This window comes from Nelumbo nucifera, chromosome 6 (assembly GCF_055504915.1).
Source record: "Nelumbo nucifera cultivar China Antique chromosome 6, China Antique-T2T, whole genome shotgun sequence".
Taxonomy (NCBI): domain Eukaryota; kingdom Viridiplantae; phylum Streptophyta; class Magnoliopsida; order Proteales; family Nelumbonaceae; genus Nelumbo; species Nelumbo nucifera.
This window is the reverse complement of record NC_142654.1, coordinates 34,048,226-34,067,819: the sequence shown is the minus strand read 5'-3', so window position 1 is coordinate 34,067,819 and position 19,594 is coordinate 34,048,226. Positions and strand designations below refer to the sequence as shown.

The 19,594-nt window shown below is 38.0% G+C and overlaps 2 protein-coding genes and 1 long non-coding RNA gene across 7 annotated transcripts in view; 1 reads left to right on the top strand and 2 right to left on the bottom strand.

The window, feature by feature from the left end:
- Positions 1 to 3,076, bottom strand: part of LOC109115354 (putative ABC transporter C family member 15) — an 11,681-nt gene extending 8,605 nt beyond the window's left edge. For both annotated transcript variants that reach the window (XM_088890127.1, XM_088890128.1), the window contains exon 1: positions 41 to 3,076. In XM_088890127.1, coding sequence (XP_088746253.1) covers positions 41 to 140 — 100 coding nt within the window. In that variant the 5' untranslated portion in view covers positions 141 to 3,076. The remainder of the gene's footprint in view (positions 1 to 40) is intronic.
- LOC148790753 (uncharacterized) overlaps positions 1 to 10,331 on the top strand; it is a 19,309-nt gene extending 8,978 nt beyond the window's left edge. The window contains exons 2-3 of the long non-coding RNA XR_016077541.1: positions 3,075 to 3,167; positions 10,194 to 10,331. This is a non-coding gene — a long non-coding RNA (uncharacterized LOC148790753). The remainder of the gene's footprint in view (positions 1 to 3,074; positions 3,168 to 10,193) is intronic.
- Positions 6,759 to 19,594, bottom strand: LOC148790752 (putative ABC transporter C family member 15). Of its 4 annotated transcripts, none has more exons than XM_088890123.1 (12): positions 19,296 to 19,574; positions 19,080 to 19,188; positions 14,210 to 16,563; positions 13,690 to 13,776; positions 12,949 to 13,602; positions 10,758 to 10,922; positions 10,336 to 10,630; positions 9,505 to 9,719; positions 8,460 to 8,765; positions 7,573 to 7,636; positions 7,251 to 7,490; positions 6,759 to 7,090 (listed from the first exon to the last, which is right to left on the bottom strand). In XM_088890123.1, exons 2-12 carry the CDS (start codon positions 19,084 to 19,086, stop codon positions 6,948 to 6,950), a joined length of 4,530 nt encoding a protein of 1,509 aa, XP_088746249.1. In that variant the 5' UTR covers positions 19,087 to 19,188; positions 19,296 to 19,574; the 3' UTR covers positions 6,759 to 6,947. The 4 variants fall into 4 exon arrangements, with proteins under 4 accessions (XP_088746249.1, XP_088746250.1, XP_088746251.1 ...); XM_088890124.1 differs by having other exon boundaries at positions 19,366 to 19,574; XM_088890125.1 differs by lacking the exons at positions 9,505 to 9,719; positions 10,336 to 10,630 and having other exon boundaries at positions 19,296 to 19,594.

Sequence of the window (19,594 nt, the reverse complement as noted above, 5' to 3'; positions counted from 1 at the left end):
AAACTATAGGGGTAAAACTGTCACAGTTGAAGTGTCTTACTTGGTACCATATGCAGATTGCAGTCACTGGAATGAAGATTACAAATACTTGCCATGCTACCTGTGACATGACGATAATAGTCCCTAGAACCTGTATACATGTGAAAACACACCAACCTAATCTGCCTGCCATTTCCTTGTCAAGCACAATTTGGTCTTCAGATGCCTGTAATTTATATATACAAAATTATTTAGTACCTGGAACTTCTAGATTCTCATGTTATCCATCTTCTAGGTCTCTGAACCATATGCCACACCACACATTCATTATGCATCATTGTGGTTGCTACCCCATTTTCCTCATAGGCAGACTTGCTATCTGTTCCAACTGTTAGAGTTCAGGGACAAGTTTAGGGATGGTCTTTCTATTATAGAGGGAGGAGTTGGTGGAAGTGGTGTCTAAGGATGCCAATACCAGCATAATATCCTGTTAGTGTAGGCCTGGTTGGGAGAATTTTGTTGATCAAGTGTGACATGGGTGGGTTACGGTAACATGTTAGAAACTTTCAAAAAAAAAAATCTGATGAAAAGAGGGTGTTTGGGGGGACGTGCTTATGAGGTATAGCTGTTAAGAAATAAGTGTTTAGGAGTTTGGGAGGAATTGGGATCTGCTCCTCACAGAGCGCACACCTCACATGGACCTCACAGCCCCATCCTACTGTGTATTGGAAACATCTCCCCATCAATAACAACACAAAGGACGGATACACGGTGGGATGAGGCTGTGAGGTCTGTGTGAGGTGCACTTTGTGAGGATCAAATCCGGTCTCATTTGGGAGGTGGGGATGTGGTTTTGGTTGTGTTTTTGGGGCTTTGTATGGGGAAGCTACTTTTGTAGATGATGTTGTTGTTGGTCGTTAATTGTGTATGTTTTTTTTTTTTTTTTTCTGAATTCCTGTCTCCCTGGTTGTTTGTTGGATGTTTTTCTCTATGGTCTTTTGGGTTGCTGGGAACTTAAGTTTGTCTTTTTTCTTTTTCTTTTTTTTTTGTATTTTTCTTTCTTTAAATCTTTTGTATTTCTTTCTGTTGCCTCTGGTAGTTTATGAATTTAGCAATAATAATAACAATAAACAAAAAATAACAATAGCAATGAAGAAAAGAAAATTTGACACAGGTTTGCATCATTCAATCAAAGCAGTAGAGAGTTGAAAATGTGATTCGGAGTCTATTCCATATTCTGGTTTTAGTAATGAATTGAGAGCTGAAGTCAAGACCAATTTTTGGCATTCTTCCATTCCATGATTATTTTGGTATATATCTAATGATCTTCTTGTTATTAGCTGCATTTTTTTTTGTTTATTGGTTATCCTTTTTCAATCCCACAAAACTTAATGAGTTTGGATGATCTGCTTGATTTAAGGATTTCAACATAGAACTTGATTCTTTGGTGTGATAAGCTGTACTTGATTTTCTTGTTTGCTTTTTATGGGAGTTCTGCTTTTTCCCAATTTTCACCTGAATACTGTTACCTGATTCTCCAATTATTTGGTGTTGCTTTTATATTTTCTTTAAATAAAGAAAGAAAAGGAATCTCTCAGACAAACTGTTCTCATTTTGTTAAGCTTGCTTCATCGAAATCTCTCAGACTTATATAATTGCTGAAACAAAGGCATATATATACTTTTCATTTGGAGTCTTCAAATGCATCCATCCTGATACCCTGATACCTGTACATGGGTGCTCTATCATGTTGGATACTTGTATGTTTTATCATAAAAAATATGATACCTGTACATGGAGTCTTCAAATGCATCCATCCCGAGCTTTTGGCTTTTATAATTCTTAATTTTTTAAATATCAAATAAAAAATATTTTTATATATAATTTTTTTTATAAAACATTTTGTCTCAAAATTGATCTCGAGCCGAGACGAGCTCAAGCTTATGAATTTTTGACTCGAGCCGAACTTGAGCTCAAGGTTCTAGCTCGAACCGAGCTCGAGCTCGAGCTTGAGCCTTGTAGAATAGTCTTGAGCTGAGCTCAAGCCTCGTACTATTCAGCTCGGCTTGGCTCGAATCCACCTCTAATGGCGCTGAGGTGTAAAAAAATCGTACAAAACGTTTATAGCAGATTTTATCTTGTTTTTCAAGACAAAATCATACAAAACGTTTATCTTATAAACGCCATCGATACCAAACAACCATTTGGTTTATTTACCATTGGAGGAAGTTTCATTTTAATGATTCCCCCCCCCCCCCCCCACCAACAGAAGAGTCTAGATCTCCTCCCCACACAAACTCTTCCCACGTCTACCCATATAACATCGCAACTATACATGGGGAATGTCTCATCCTCCTAAATGGTATTATACAGGGGGAGATAATCCCAATTCACGGGGGTAGTGTGTTGTGTGTAGACGTAGGCAGAGTTCTTGTGGGTAGGTGATCCAGAGTCCCAACACAAAGGTGTTTATTTATTGTTCCACTTATGTGATGCCTAATGGCGTCTAGTGGCATCTAGCTGTCAACAAATATCAAAAAAACATTTATCAACCACTTTTTCTCGGTTTTGAGGACAAATCAAGTACAAACGTTTATTTAATAAACAAAAGCCATAATCTAATACATGTTTGGCATGGTTTTCGTTTATTAAATAACCGTTCGTACTTGATTTGTCTTCAAAACCAAGAAAAAGTGGTTGGTAAATGTTTTTTTTTTGGGATTTGTTAACAACTAGATACCATTGAGCATCACATCAACAAAACAGTAAATAAACGCTTCCCACAATGATTGGCACACACATAAATCAAGACCAACTTTTATCCATATCTATATGTAAGAATCGGCATGGTGGGACAAATGCTGATTTGGTGATGACATGGCATCGTTTATGAAATAAACGAAAGCCATACCAAACACCACCCTAATCAAAGACCTCATACCATAAAAACCAGTCTAATGGGGCCGGGGCCCCAAGATTAAAGTGGGGAGGGCCGGTTGATCTACTACCCGGCTTTGTATTGAAAAACTTTGAATGGAAACGTGGTGCAATACGATTGATTGAGACCGTAAAAATTGGTTGAAACGTTTCTGCAGAGGGTAGAGCATTCGAATGAAAGCCAGGAAAGAAATGCTTCTTCTGGGTCAATACACTACAGAGGCTGACAAACAGTAGAGCTTGCAAATGAGGTACTCTCTTTTCGTTTTTTTTTTTTTTTTTTTCTTTTTCTTTTTGTACTCGATGATATCTTCTTGTGCTTCTATCTTACCCAGATATTAGAAATTTATGAATTTATTGTTTTTTCTTGTCTTTCTCTTGAATAGTTGAATTTGGACTAGAAGAAAAGTCAAATGATCAAATAATGACCTGTTAGAAGGAAAATGGAAATTCAATGAAGAGTAGAACCCAATAATTTGGAGGGCTTCTAGGAAATAGTTTTGGAGTCTGTACCTTATTATATTTTAGTTTTACAAAATAATACAAGGGCAATTTTCTTCTCATTGAAATTCGTGGGTATTAATAATCGCTTAGGATGCTTATTGATTTGGGTAGGAAAGAAACTATTTAAAGGATTTGGGTTTGGTATGGAGGCTTAAATTTCGAACATGGGATTTCCATTTCCAAAAAAAAGAGAATGGGACTTCAACCATGGCTTAGAATATCTGTGCTGGATTTTCCATGTTTGCTTAGGATTTTTTTTTTTCTTTTCATGTTTGAGTTCTGTTTCTACTACAATTGTATAACTAAAGTGCGGTAAAGTATAGATTACATTGATGGAATCTTCCATTTATGGCTACGAAAATTTGGCCCTTTCCGATTTATGCGGGGATAAGGTATTATCTTTATGAATTTCCTATTTGTATGAAAGCTTTTTAGAATTTAAACTGTTCTTGTTCCATTCAACTAGATGGAACAGAATACAGGAGAGTAGCAGCTCCGTATCTCTATTTGCCATACTGAATAAGTTCTGTTAATTATGAAACTATAAGGATCATACAAGAGTGTCAGTTATTATCGTGATCAGTTGCATTAGTATTGTTATTTTTGAAAATGATCAATCACATTATTCATTGTTGTTTTTTATAAATAAGTAGAACATCAAATGGTTTTTTGATGGTTTAAAATGATCTTTTTCTTTGTTGTTCTTGTTGTTTTTCTATGAACTTGTTGTATATTGATGAAACTTCTATTGAATCTTGTATAAGATCATTGCAAAAGTGTTGTCTTTGAGGCTGAAGAAGGTTTTGCCAGATATCATTGCACACTACCAAGGAGCTTTTGTAAATGGAAGACAAATTACTGATCAGATTTTAATTGCTAATGAGAGTTTGGAGAACTTTAAGAGGGATAAGAAGAAGGGAGTGGTCTGTAAGTTGGATTTGGAAAAGGCTTATGACTTAGTGGACTGGGAATTTTTGAGGAAAGTTTTGACTAAATTTGGGTTCGGGGATAGGTGGTGTAAGTGGATTATGGGTTGTGTCCGGAATTGTCATTACTCAGTGCTAGTGAATGGGACAGTGGTAGATTTCTTTCCAGCCAATAGGAATATAAGACAAGGAGACCCCCTTTCTCCTTTCTTGTTCATTCTAATTGCGGAGGTTTTGGGGAAACTGATTCACAGAGCAGATTCTACGGGGCTTATTAGAGGTTGGAGAGTTGGGAGGGTAGAAACCCCCCTTACTCACTTGCAGTTTGCTGATGACACGATTCTGTTTTGTGAAGGCGGTAATGTGAGCTTTATCAGGAATTTGAAGTCAGTGATACAATTGTTTGAACAAATATCCAACTTGAAGGTTAACATTGGGAAAAACTGTGTTGTGGGGGTGAATTTGGAGGAGGGAGAGATCAGGGAGAGTGCTGAAGTGCTGGGGTGTGAAGTCTCAGGGTGGCCTTTGAACTACTTAGGGTTGCCTTTAGGTGATAATCCTATGAGAGAGAGCTTTTGGAACCTGGTGGTGGAAAGGTTTGAAAAAATACCGGTGTCATGGAAAAAGAACTATCTCTCTCTTGGTGGGAGAATTACTCTTATTAAGGCCACGCTTGCTAATTTACCTATCTTTTTCCTGTCGGTGTTTAAAATCCCAGTGAAGGTTGCTAATAGATTGGAGAAGTAAATGAGAGATTTCTTGTGGGAACCGGGAGAGGAAAAGAGGGATCGTAGAGTTAGCTGGGAGATAGTTTGTAGGAGTAAGACATGTGGTGGTTTGGGGCTTGGGAATATTAGGAGAAGGAATATAACTCTGTTGGGAAAGTGGTTGTGGAGATTCCCCTTGGAGAAGGAGAAGCTATGGGCTAGAATAGTGGCAAGTATTCATGGGTTGGAGCATAATGGATGGGACGCTGGAATCAGAGCTAGGACCACAAGCAATTCTCCTTGGAAAGCCATTCATGACCTGCTACAAATTTTCTCCCCTAATATCAGGTATGATTTGAATTCCAGTAATTCCATAAAATTCTAGGAACAAACCTGGGTGGGGAGTGCCCCTCTAAAGGATCAATTTCCTTCTTTGTTTGCTCTTTCTGATCTGAAAAATGAACCAATCTCGTCTTTTACCACCCCGTCCTCTTCCACTTCTTTCATCAAAGTCTTAAGTCAGTCCACCAGTCACACCTTCCCTCCTTTTCCTGTCGATGAGGTTTGGTGCAGAGCAATACCTCCTAGGGTTGGTAGTTTTTGTTGGGAAGCCTATCTGTAAAGAATTAACATTGGTGATCTACTCCAAAAGAAGAGACCCAATACTTGTTTGTCACCTCAGTGGTGTGTTCTTTGTAAAGCGGATGGGGAGACTGGTTTTCACCTACTGGTGTCTTGCCATTTTGCGCGGTCAATTTTGGGAATGGGCTTTGTCCCTATTTGGATGTAGTTGGAATACCCCATCAGACTTGCAAGGCCTTTTTTCCCCTTCTCTTTTCAGGTGGCGGATAAAAAGGGGAAGGACAATGTGGAGAGGACTAAGGGCTGCAGTATGTTGGACATTTTGGGAAGAAAGAAACTCCAGGATATTCTTAGAAGCTCAGAGAGGAGCAGCAGATTTGAGGGCTATCATTCATATTAGGGCGGTACAGTGGCTGAAATCTTTGGAGCTTTTCACAGATTACACTGTGGATGACATGGAGGAAGTGGGGTGAAATTACAAATTGCACACAGACTAAGTCAGTAACGAGTGTGGCTTGGACCCCTCCACCTAGTGGATTCGTGAAACTAAACTTTGATGGGTGTAGCAGGGGAAATCCGGGACAATCGGGGATTGGGGGTGTTTTTAAGGATGAAAATGGGGTCATTTTTGCTATGTTCTCAGGCCCAATTGGAGTGGGTGACTCCCTTAGAGCTGAGATATTTGCAGTTATGGAAGGAGTACAGAAAGCTAAGGAGTTGAATATCAGGAAACTCTTAATTGAAGGGGATTCAGAGGTGGTGATAGGGTGACTGATTAAAGATCACAATGGCTTATGGAAGTACAATAATGAGAGGAGGAAATTCAAGTGGCTGGTGCGGGAGATGGAAGTTAAGATACTTTGGGTTAAAAGATCGGCTAATTCCCTAGCTAACGGTTTAGCTAAACAAGGGGCAGAAAGGGATTCACTTTTTTGGGCTAAGCTGTAATTATAGTGTGTTTTCTTTATTTTTTTCTTTTTTTGAGGTTCTTTGTTGCCCTTGGAAGATAAGCGTGTTTGTCTTCCTATTGTAAATCTTCTTTTGATGAGTTAATGAAAGTGTTATTGATAAAAAAAAAGTGCTCAAGCCGAAATAGAAACAAGCACAATAACCTATTGCTCTATTTTTGTCTGGAAGAGGATAAAACAGATAGATATATTTTTCCATCCCAGAGCACTCAGTGCTGTTCCCTAATCAGTATGAGGAATCATTTATTCCTCATTTGTTCTAGGTTGTTGTAGTTCTCAATATTGTTTCGTAGCATGTAATCTTGATTTCGGAATAATATAAAAAGCTCTATGCTTCACAGATATTATAAAATGCAATGTTCATTCTTTAAGTTTGTTAAGCTGTTGAAGTCTTGTGATCTCAAAGAGTATTCCTTAATAAGCTTTGAGAAGAATGAATCCTCTCTTTCCAGTAGCTTAGCTGGGGTGTTGTACTCCACAATCCTTCCTGTTCACAAATCACAACACAACAATTTTAGTTCCTTGTACTAAACCAGTAAGAAAATGTAATTGCATGCTTAGCTCTGTTATCTTTTTTTTTTCCCTTTTCCTTTTTAATATTTAGAAGTAACTTCAATTCTACCTTAAACAATAGAAAAGAACTATACCTTCACTGAGAACCAGAACTAGATCACTGTCTATAACTGTGTGGATTCTGTGAGCTATGGTAACAACAGTACAATTTTTGAACTCCTGACTTATGATCTTCTGTATCACACCATCAGTTGCAGAATCAACAGAGGCTGTGGCTTCATCTAGAATAAGAATTCTGGTTCTCTTTAATAAGGCTCTTCCAAGACAGAATAGTTGCCTCTGGCCCAGACTCCAGTTTTCTCCATTCTCAACCACTGTATTAGCCATGCAAGCAATTCAAATATGAGAATCCAAAACGCTTCACTGTGGATTTCAGTTCATATTGGTTAAGCTCACCTGTTGAATCCAACTTTTCTTCCCTTGCACGCACCAAGTCACCAAGTTGACATTTATCCATAGCCTGAAAATAATCAAATATGATAACTTCTTCAGTTGAAATTCTCAATGAAGATCATAAGAGCTTTTTGCGCTTTGGATTCTAGCCAGTGTAAGTTTAATGTTATTTTATAATGACAGGAAGTGCATATGTAAGAGCAATACTAATGTCTGACGGTTTAGGATGGAAGAAACACATTTTCATTGCATGTGGCTTACATCCAAAGGGGCCTGGAACTAGCATCAGCAAGTTTGACCAAGGAAATTTTTTTTCTCTGAGGCTCAACTCAATTGTTGATCCTGAGCTTCAGTTGTTCAATTCTTTTTGAAAGTCAAACAATGAGATGAAGCTTCTAGCAAAAAAAGTAATAATGTAGATAACTAACTGAGTCAACTTTTGACCTAAAAGACATGCTTGATGGGACAAATGAATAATGGGTTCCATTTGGGTGTGTGCAACACACACAGGAGGGTAGAGCAAGGAAGATTCTATGTACCTTCCATCCTACCTGAGGTATTCCATGAAGAGAAACTAAAATGTGTCCTATAAGGTGATGGATCAAAAATAAGTTCCATATAGGGTGTATATGATGATTTGTCAAGTGGAAGCAGATATTTCAACTTTTCAACCTGACAAGCCATGGGAAAACTAACATGCATTTACCCATAAATACCTCTGCTACCCGACAAGTCTCTAAAGAGTATCTTGTAAATCATATCCTTAGCAACTCATGCCAGGGCCAACATAATTATGGGAATCATATACACCCCAATCCGAAACCCACATAATGGAATTGAGTTGTATTTTGCATCTTTTAATCTAGAACTTGTTAGACAGAAGTAACCACCTCCCATATTTCACTGTCAGAATATTGCTCTAGTGGGTCCATGTTTCCTCTTACTGTCCCCTCAAACATTGTTGGGTCCTGTGGAATGATGCTAAGTCTGGATCTCAGGTCATGAAGGCCAATCTTGCAGATGTTTATATCATCAATTTCAATACTTCCCTCTCTGGGTTCCACAATACGGAATATCGCCTGTATTAGAGTTGATTTCCCGCTGCCTGTTCGTCCCACAACACCGACCTTTTTCCCTCCTGGAATTGTGCAGCTAATATTTTTTAAGACAGATGGAAGATGCTCTGCATATCGGATCTATGACAACAAGAAATAAATTGTAAGTAAATCTGAGATGTTTGCTTATATAAAGATTAGAAATTGTGTACAACTAACATGAAATTAGGCTGTCATATACAACTAACATGAAATTATGTACAAGTAACATGAACTTGGACAATTATTGAGGAATTCTGTACCAACTATCAAGGGGAGCATTTGTCAAGATGGCAATAAACCAATGATTGATATGGGAATACATCCTACTTCCATCTTGATGTACCCAATGAATCATGATCCACTATTTAATCATGTTTCTTTTAGCCTGTTGTTGGAGCACCCCCTATTTCTGATGAAAGGAGCACTCCTAGCTGAAGGTAGTGAAAGATAATAACACCCCTGTAAGGTTATCATGCTTTATTTGACCAAGGTGTTGTTGCACTTATTTTTTCTGTTAATTAAAAGGGAGTGCCCTATTTATGAAAAAAGTTGTGTTGTAATCGGTGGTCAACCTTGCCTTTACAACTTATCCATGAATGAATTTTCTGTGGTCTGGTATTCATCTCCTTGTGGAATTTGGAGTTCAATAACATTCATCTCCTTGAGAGAGGTACTTGAAGTCTCTCCCTCACTCTCCCTCTTGTTGAGTGAGATGAGAGGGTATGCTCTCATGTGTTGAGATGGATTTTTTTCATACATCCAATAAGATGCCTCATGAATGCTCAGCCAATTATGTTTGGTTTGGTTATTACAGAAGATTACATGTTAGAGGTCTTACCTGCAAATTAATGATGCAAATTTTTCCAACATGTGGCCAGTTATTTGGTGGCTTATAATCTTCAACTACCAAGGGGGCTTCGCTAGCAATGTTTGAATATTGTAGAATTCTTTCTACTGAGATCATTTTATTTCCTGCATTGCATATTGTGGACACCATATTGGCTAGCTGTGTGTTAAGATTCAAACCATACGTTACTGCCAATCCTGCAATTCCTGTAAAGATATAGAATTCCAAATAAGCTCCTTGTAGATCTTCTCATGTAAAAAGATCTGCTCTTAGTTATATGCAGAATGGAAAATTAAATATCTTTACTGGGGAGACCATAAGGATGTAGGTTGTTAATACAAATGGCACACCGGCAGGGGTGTATTGATACTTATTTCCGCATGCTTTTTATTGTTTTTTAGATTTTTTTTTCAAAATTTCAGCTTTGTACATATTTTTATATTGTTTAAACAATAAAAAATTTGGTTTCCTAAAAACACGTTTAAATAGGTGTATTGGAAACCTAAAGATACAATACGATACGCCTGATATGGGGTTTATCATATTGATACTTTGAATCTTGCCTGCAAGTGAGTGAGTGACTGGCACCAACCATATGTTGGATCCAACCTAGGAAATATACTGTAACAATATTTTTTATTAGTTGATTACACACATCTAATTGTTTATTCTTTATGCAGGAGATTTTTTTGGGGGACAAGTGATGGATGAATCTGAAAGCCCTACATATTTGTGATGTCCACTGGTGTGCCATTTGTGGTCCATCTTTACGGTCTACCTGCTGATAAGCATCTTATGAAAATGCATGCTCATGATTCTCACTTGGGTTAATAATCCCATGAGGGAGGCTCACAAGAAAAACCACCGAGAATGCAAACACAAAATTGGACAGTATGTTCAATCTGAAAGAAATCCACTCTGTTGCTGACATGTTATGAAACCATGGCCTTGAGTAATTGTCAATGAGGATGAGATTTGTCTCAGTAAAGCGGTTTTCTTGGTTGAAGGCACGGATTGCTGCAGCTCCAGAAAGTGACTCTACAAAATGGTGGAGAATTGGAGCTGTTTGAATCCCTGTTAACCGGGTCAATTCTCTTGCAGTTGATGTATAGTATTGCTGCAGTGATCACATATATTTAGATTCATGTTGTGTACTATTGATGTTGACCTACAAACCTAAATTGTAAAGGTGCCCTTATAAATAAAACTATAGGGGTAAAACTATGACAGTTGAAGTGTCTTACTTGGTACCATATGCAGATTGCAGTCACTGGAATGAAGATTACAAATACTTGCCATGCTACCTGTGACATGACGATAATAGTCCCTAGAACCTGTATACATGTGAAAACACACCAACCTAATCTGCCTGCCATTTCCTTGTCAAGCACAATTTGGTCTTCGGATGCCTGCAATTAATATATACAAAATTATTTAGTACCTGGAACTTCTTGATTCTCATGTTATCTATCTTCTAAGTCTCTGAACCATATGCCACACCACACATTCATATGCATCATTGTGGTTGCTACCTCATTTTCTTCATAGGCAGACTTGCTATCTGTTGATAAGTTTAGGGATGGGCTTTCTGTTATTAGAGGGAAGGGTTGGTGGAATGGAGGAAGTGGTGTCTAAGGATGGTTGGGAGAATTTTGTTGTACAAGTGTGACATGGGTGGGTTACTGTAACATGTAAGAAACTTTCAATGGAAACCTGATGAAAAGAGGGTGTTTGGGTTGGGAAAGTGCACTAGGTTAGGGAAGAGTAATAGATGCTAGTTTAGGTTAGAGGTTTAATGGACTGATTTAGAAGAAAAAATAGGGTCAATTTCTTTGTTATGCAGAAATTTTTAGAGAAAGAAAGTCGAACTTCTAGAACTATAGAAATAGGAGGAATTCTTCAAAGTGACTCAAGATGAGTATTGGGGGTCAAATTTAAGGAAGCTAAAAGGTTCGGTGGGAGTTTACCACCTGAAACTAGGGTTTTTATGAGGTGCAGTTTCTAGGGGAATTTTTTTCTCTCTAAGACAAAGCAACAAGAAACTATGGCTTTGTATGAGAAGAATTAAAATCTTACTATAAATCAATGTACTGGTACTCAATGAGTAAATTGGTTGCTACTTCTAGTCTGTTGATGCCTGATGGCTTTCAAATTTCAAAGGTTGAAATAGAAAATCAAGAGAACAAAAGGAAATGGAGAGAGTCCTGGAATGTTATAGGGTTTCTCAAAAATCACTCTAGAGGTTTAGGAATCACTCCTAGATGTGGGTGCATTTTGGAATTCAAGATTTAATAAGATCTTTGAAACTTCATTCATTTCTTCATTTCAAAAGAGTGAAGAATATTTATAGTTGAACAAGTGAAGGGCAGGCGTGGTAGGTAGAGTTAGCACGGGGAGGGGGAGGTTCTTATGAGGTAGAGCTGTTAAGAAAGAAGTGCATAGGAGTTTGGGAGGTGGGGATGTGGTTTTGGTTATGTGTATTTAGGGCTTTGTGTGGGGGAAGCTCCTTTTTTAGGTGACTTTGTTGTTGGTTGTTAATTGTGTATGTTTTATTTTTTGAATTCCAGGCTCACTGGTTGTTTGTTTGATGTTTTTTATCTTTGGTCTTTTGGGTTGCTGGGAACTTAAAATTTGTCTTTTTCTTTTTTTTTTGTCTATTTCTTTCTTTCAATCTTTCAATCTTTTTGTCTTTTTTTTGTTGCCTCTGGTAGTTTATGAATTTAACAATAACAATAAAGAAATGAAAATTTAACACAGGTTTGCATCATTCAATCAAAGCAGCAGAGTGTTGAAAATGTGATTCGGAGTCTATTCCATATTGTGGTTTTAGTAATGAATTAAAAGCTGAAGTCAAGACCAATTTCTGGCATTCTTCCATTCCCTGTTTATTTTGGAACAAATCTAATGATCTTCTAGTTAGCAGCTGCATATCTTTTTTGTTTTTTGGTTATCCCTTTTCAACCTCACAAAACTTAATGAGTTTAGATAATCTAATTGATTTATGGATTTTCAACATAGAACTTGATTACTTGGTGTGAGAAGTTGTACTTCATTTTCTTGTTTGCTTTTTATAGGAGTTCTGTTTTTGCCCAATTTTTGCCTGAATACTGTTACCTGATTCTCCAATTCTTTGGTGTTGCTTTTATATTTTCTTTAAAAAAAGAAAGAAAAGGAACCTCTCAGACAAACTGTTCTCGTTTTGTTAAGTTTGCTTCATTGAAAGCTCTCAGAGTTATATAATTGCTGAAACAAAGGCATTTATATACTTTTCATTTGGAGTCTTCAAATGCATCCATCCTGATACCCTGATACCTGTACATGGGTGCTCTATCATGTTGGATACTTGTATGTTTTATCATAACTTTTGTATCCAATGCCTTGTATCTGTATCTGGGTATCATAGCATCCAGACATAAGTTATTGTATGTTACCAACCCGATTCAGGATTCTCCCAGTTGAGGTTGAATCAAAGAAAGCCATCGGAGCCCGGAGTACACTATGTAGCATGTTGATGAAAAGTTTCTGTGATGTTAGAAGGCCGGCGGTTGTTACTAGCATGGCTCGAACGAATGCAAAAACTGAACTGCCGACTGAGAGAAGTATATACCCAAATAATAGAAAGGTTATCTCCATAGCTGGCTCAGTCCCAGATGTAAGAGGGGAAGCCCATGTTATCCAATAATTACTTGCTATCTGTAGTACTAGGAAGAGCAACTGTGCCAAGATTATGAGTGGGACAAAGGCCCCTGCCCACACTGTGGTCAAATAAGACCAGTAAACTTCTTTCCGAATGCTTCCTTTCTCTCTCTCTTCATCCTGTGTCAGTCTTCCTCCTTTTCTGGTTATGTCATTTGAAAGGTTATGTCTAGGATCATGCTTACCATTTAGCTGAAGCTCTGGATTTATTGTGGATTCTGTATCAGCTTCACCATCGGATAGAGGTTTTTCAGATGTTCTACTTGACTTTTGGAATGTGAAGATTGATTCCAGAGCTTGGTTGTGTGCACCTACTAATGCATCAAATCCTGTATTCTGTCTTAGAAGTTCATCAAACGTTCCAGCTTGTGTGATCCTTCCATCTTGCAGAACCTGTTAAAGACTCTATTAATTTCTGATTTAACACTTTTTTCATTAAAGCTAGAAAATGGATGGGAAGTTGTGGTGCCTCTTGTATACCAGAATGAGGTCTGCTGTTGGTAGAAACTCGACTTGGTGGGTGACATAAAGTATTGTCTTTTCTTTGAGGATCCTCATCAGGCATTCCTGCATGGGATAGGCAAAGCTCAATGGTAAGCTCTTGTCTGATCTAAATTTGTAAACAAAATCAGGAGAATAGATGGCATCTTTCTAAATCCAAATCAAGATTTGAAGATTCATCTTTGGATTACAGGGAAATCATCTTTGAACCCCATTTATAAGCGTATGATTGGTTAGATATTTATGAACTATATTACCCAGGCTTTAGGCATGGCTACAGATTTACTTATTGAACTTGCATGGCCCCCCAAAATAGGTTTTCCCATGTCATTTCCATGTATTTTTATATGCCCAGGTATTCTTGAAATTTGAAGGATTTGTTACATTTTTTTTTGAGAACTTTGTTGTTTGAGTTGAATGTAATTTTGTTAAGAAATCTCTACCCCAATTGAATCAGAATCTACTGTTCAGCGACTGTAACAGTTCAATTAGGACTTACCTTAAAGAGTTGAGTCCCTGTATGAGCATCCACAGCACTGAAAGGGTCATCAAGAAGATATATGTCAGCATCCTGGTAGGCTGCACGTGCAATTTGTATTCTTTGCTTCTGGCCACCACTCATATTGATACCTCTTTCTCCGATTTCTGTTAAGTCACCACAGGGAAAGAGCTGGAAATCCTTCATCAAAGCACATGCTTTAACTGTTCTGTCATACCTGACACTGTCAAATGGATTTCCAAAAAGGATATTCTCTCTGACCGTTCCTGACAATATCCAGGGAGACTGAGGAACGTAAGCCTTTGTCCCACTGATCTTCACTGTTCCTGACAACTTCATTATATCTCCAAGTATGCTTGAGAGAAGACTAGATTTCCCTGATCCTACAGTTCCACAGATTGCTACTTTCATCCCTCTTTTCACTTTCAACTCTATTCCGTCTAGAGTTGGGATTCTTGACTCTGGATTCCAGCTGAACTTTCCAGCGCTAATCTCGATATCGAATTCTGACTCATCTTTTGGAGCAAACAAGACTGCATCCATTTGAACTTCACCTTGCTGGAGGTATGAAGTGACTCTGTCGATTGAAACTTTGGCTTTTGCAGCTGCTGATAGCAAATCGGATAAATTGAACAATGGGTACTGTAACATCCGGAAGGTTGCCAGCACAGATAAAACCTTCCCAACTGTGAATGGGATCCCCATTGGTATACTTGTCCCAAAGGCCATTATTGAGATGAAGGAAGGGGATCCCCAGAAGAGAAAAGATGAGATTGCTGCCAAACTGCGTGCTTTCCATATCCATATGTACTCGATCTTTCTCAAGCTTTCAAGCTTGTGGAGGAATCGAGTTTCCCAGGCTTGAAGTTTCACAGTCCTCATATTTCGAAGAACCTCAGCTGTGGCTTTCATTCTGCTGTCCTTGGCGCCCATCATCTTTGACTGGAACCTCCTTTGGATCTTTGTATTGGGTATGTTAATGGCTAATATAATCACCATTGCTGCTAATGACACCAGAGAGCCAAGAAGACCCAGGTTGTTGCTTAAAATATAAATTGCCAGGGAAATTTGTATGGGCAACATCCAGATTATGTTCATGAAATACATGATGTCCACAATACGTTGGAGATCAACACTCATATAGTTGATGATTTCTCCACTGGCATGGCTTTGGCGGGATTCACTTGATAGATACAGGCCTTTTTTATAGATTTGGGATATCAGAGCCACTCTCAGGCGAAGGCCTAGCTGGTAGGCCCCAAAGATCCATTGTCTCTGAGCCACTGTCTCGATGACTTTGGAACTCAGAAAGGCTAATGCAAGAAGGTACCCACTCAAGCTGTGTTGCTGCTTCTTTCCACTCAGGAACTTCACAAGGTCGTCAATCAAGTATGGCCCGATACATGATGCTACAGCACCAATCATTGCAAACAATGCATTGGTTGCTGCTTTTTTCCAGATAAATAGAAAGATTGCTTTGTATATAGATGGGTTTGTTGTAGCATCCATATTTTTGACACAATTTAGACTGTCATTGAACAAGCAGGAGAGGAATCCGGCCGAGTCTCTGATATCTATGTCAGGGATCTCTTCTTGTTCAAGGGGTCTCTTGTTCCCGACTTCAAACAGTGGATTGAGCCATGAGAAGGTGATACGTTGGAGAGGTGTAGCTTTTCCATATGGAGATTCCCTATTTTCTTCTGCATGCTTTTCAGTTTTAACATTGAGAAGTGGGTTTGTAATGCCAGTTTCAAAGAATGAGATGCCTGTGGCCCCTCTGATCGATATCCCTAACAGGCAGGTGGAGGCTGGGAGATCAAGGAAGGCAATGTAGTCTCCGATTCCCGGAGACCCATGGTTCCTAAGAATGTAATATATATCAAGAGCAGTGCAGATAATGGAGTGCAAGAAGCTATAAATCCACCAGATTCTTACATTCCAGGGAAGCATCATGGATCTTGCTTTCTGTGTATTGAATAGCACGACTAATGCCATTGACCATGATACCACTTGCATGATTTCTCCCAGAAGGACTAAGTTTGTAAATCTGCAATGGGTTCCATTTCCATTCAGTAGCATCAGAAGCAAGAGGCAATGGCTTACTAATAGCAAACTGGAGCAACCAATGCTTGCTTTGTAGGAGAGGCCAAGTTTTACACCAATCTGAAGTTGACTTGTGAAGTCATCTTCTTTGCTGTTTGATCTCCTTGTGCGTGACAGAGTGAACTTTTTCCATAGGAAATGGACTAATATGCTTCCAATGAACCCCAGTTGGAGAGCTATGCTGATTTCCTCCCAGAAACAAGGTGATCTCATGTGAGGCCATGCTTTTATATATTGAAGAAGCTCGAGATCTGATACACATCAAGAAATGGCACAAGTGGATTAGCAAATGACTTGAGAAATGAAATTCATGTACTGTTTTTGTTATTGACAGTTATAGCAGGTAGGGATTTATGTTTCTTTCCCTATTTTAGGCTTTTGAGTTAAGAATTTCACAACAGGTTAAGACTTAAATGGAGGGAATTGATTGAGAATTTTCCTTTTTTCAGTGAGAATCTTGTTCTATTTGTTATAGGAAATAAGGAATCCCTCATGGGAGATCCCAATGTTGGAGCATGTATGGTTGCGTCTGTAGGCATCTCTTATGAAATAGAGTATCAATATAAATCAGACTCCCGTTAGGCTGTTTGACTAGGGCTCTGTTTGCAGTTTCAAAAAAAATAAAAAGAAACACAAAAGTCTAGAGCTCTGTATAATTGTATGTCAAAAGAGGAAAATGAATGATTTTCTTGGAAAATGATGCTCAATAGGGAAATGGATTAGGGTTAGGGAGAATGACAGTTCAGCCCAGGGTCAGAATTTTTAGGCCTAAAGTACAGTTGGGATAGGTGCCAACTCGGAATTGATGGGCGGGCATTGGTGTATAGAGTGGGGGTATTTGACATTTTGAATGTTTATAGATCTGCAGTGAATCTCAAAAATCTGCATTGGGCCTGTCTGTACTTTTTCATTAAGCTCCCGTTAGGGAGTTTGACTAGGGCTCTGTTTAATTGTACGTCGAATGAGGAAAATGAATGATTTGCTTGGAAAATGATGCTCAATAGGAAAATGAATTATAGTGAAGCTGTGTTTGGTTGAAAAAAAAGGTATGGAATCCCTTCCTTTTCCTACCTTTTCTTTCAAACCAGACACAACCTTATAGTTTTCCAGGTATTTGTTTTAACTTGGAATTAGTTGAGGCTGGACTGTTCATGGGCTGAGCTGGGCTAGCTTTGCGCCACGCTCTGCCTCTTTATTAACAGAACACATTCAAGCCCGAGCCTGAGCTCGGCCTAGAAATTGGGCAAGAAGATTTTTGTTTTTTTTACTCAACAACAAAACTGATTTGTTTGTATTAAAAACAAGCTCAAAACCAAAAAACACTATAAGAACGAACTCAATATGGCTTGAGAAAAGAGAAGAAGAATAAACAAAAAATATTATATATATTATAATATAAAATATTATTGGGTCAGGCTTGGATGTCCAAGCCTATAAGCTGTCGAACTACCCAGCCTATGAACAGGTCTAGTTGAGACATAGACAAGTGTTACAATCTAGAAATTGAGAGGACCAACTTTCCTACAATTAAAACTCCTTTTTTGGAAAATGTTTCTTCCACATCCATTTTATGTTCAACTAAACATTGTAAAGAAGCAACTTTCCGGAACGAGTGAATGAACTTTCTCAAGATCTTCTGCCACTACTGTAATTCCTTCTGAGGTTAAATATCAGTTAGCACATGAATGTTGCAAATAAAATCACACTCTTCAAATTCTTGTACAATTCCAAGAGCTATTAAATAACTGGAAATTGAAATAGTTCACCACTCGTGTATTAATTGTAGTTGTAGGCCTGTCTTAAGCTGTTAAGATTTTTCTACTGGGAACTGCCACTAGAAACGTGATTTTCTAAGAACCCATACATTTCGTAATGATCATATTACCGTTCTTGACGAGTCGGGTTTCTTCTTTACTGTTTAGGTTAAATGTTTCATCAATGGATCTCTAAATGAAATAAAGTTAATAGCTCCCATCTGGGTATCCCTACTACTATATATGAAGTAATCAATTACTTGGCCATATACCAAAGATGTCCATTTGAAAATTTGAATATAGCATGTGCATATAGCTTGCATACAACTAATTTATGTTTGGATTGACAGAAAATAAAAGAGAAATAGAAGGCTGAGGGAAAGTTTCTTAACTAATTTTTTGAAATTTCTCAAGAAATTTCCCTCAACTTTCTGCTCTCTTATTTTCTATCAAACTAAATGTAGCCCTAGAAGATCAGAAATATGAATCCTTAAGAGATGTGTAGAACATTCATCTAACTATTCAATAATAATTATATTGCATAGAACTAGAAAGATCTCTCAATCTGGCAGCTGAAATGTGCAAATTTCTGGTTCATGTTCTTACTCATATTCCTTTATTTTCCAGTTTCCAGAATTACCAGTCTGAAGACTTGGAAGAAGACTACTTCATACAAGCAGCAATACTCTCGGTTTCTACACCACTTTGAGTACTTGCTGAATTATACCCTTGATGAGCAGGATTTTTTCCTTCAGATACATCATATATACAAGAAGAAAATATGTCTTCTTTCTAAAGTGTAGTATCTATTTCTTCTATGAGCTTTAGATGTTTAGCATCAGAAATTGCAACTTTTATCAGTTGTAACATAACAAACTAAACAAATTTAAATTGATCTCCCTGGAATCAAGATAAAAATGTTTTTCATAACAAACTAAACAGATTTAAGTAGTCCGTTCTCTTTATTTCATTTTTATGCAGAAATGATTATCCTAAGACCAGTCAGAGCTTACCTTGCATACTGTTTGAATCAGGGATCTTTACCTAGGGTCCTAGACTACGCTCCTCCACTCCGAATTTGAAGTCCTTTTGGTTTAGATCAGTAATAAGGATGGCGTGCCTCTATCAAAACCCAAGAAGGTTTTCTTAGCAAATGATAGCCCACACAGTTTTAGAGAGAGAGAGAGAGAGAGAGAGAGAGAGAGAGGTGAAGATTGTTTCAGACTTACAGTATTCAGTAAAGATCGAACTTATTATCATTGTGGTGATGAAGTTGGGAGTTGGGTTTGAGAAGGATACCATTTAATTCTTCTTCTTCTGCTGCTGAAGGGTCTTCTGGCTAGTTATTTGAACTCAGCTTGGTGAGCATTTGTATTTTTTTTTTGTTTATAGCAAGTGAGAGAGATGTATCATTACTATGACGAGTGAAAGAGATATTGATGTCTTGATGATTTTGACTGTTCGAATATCTGCTGCGTTTTTTCTTTGCGCTGCACCTGTTCTGTATTTTTTATGTATTACTTGTGTA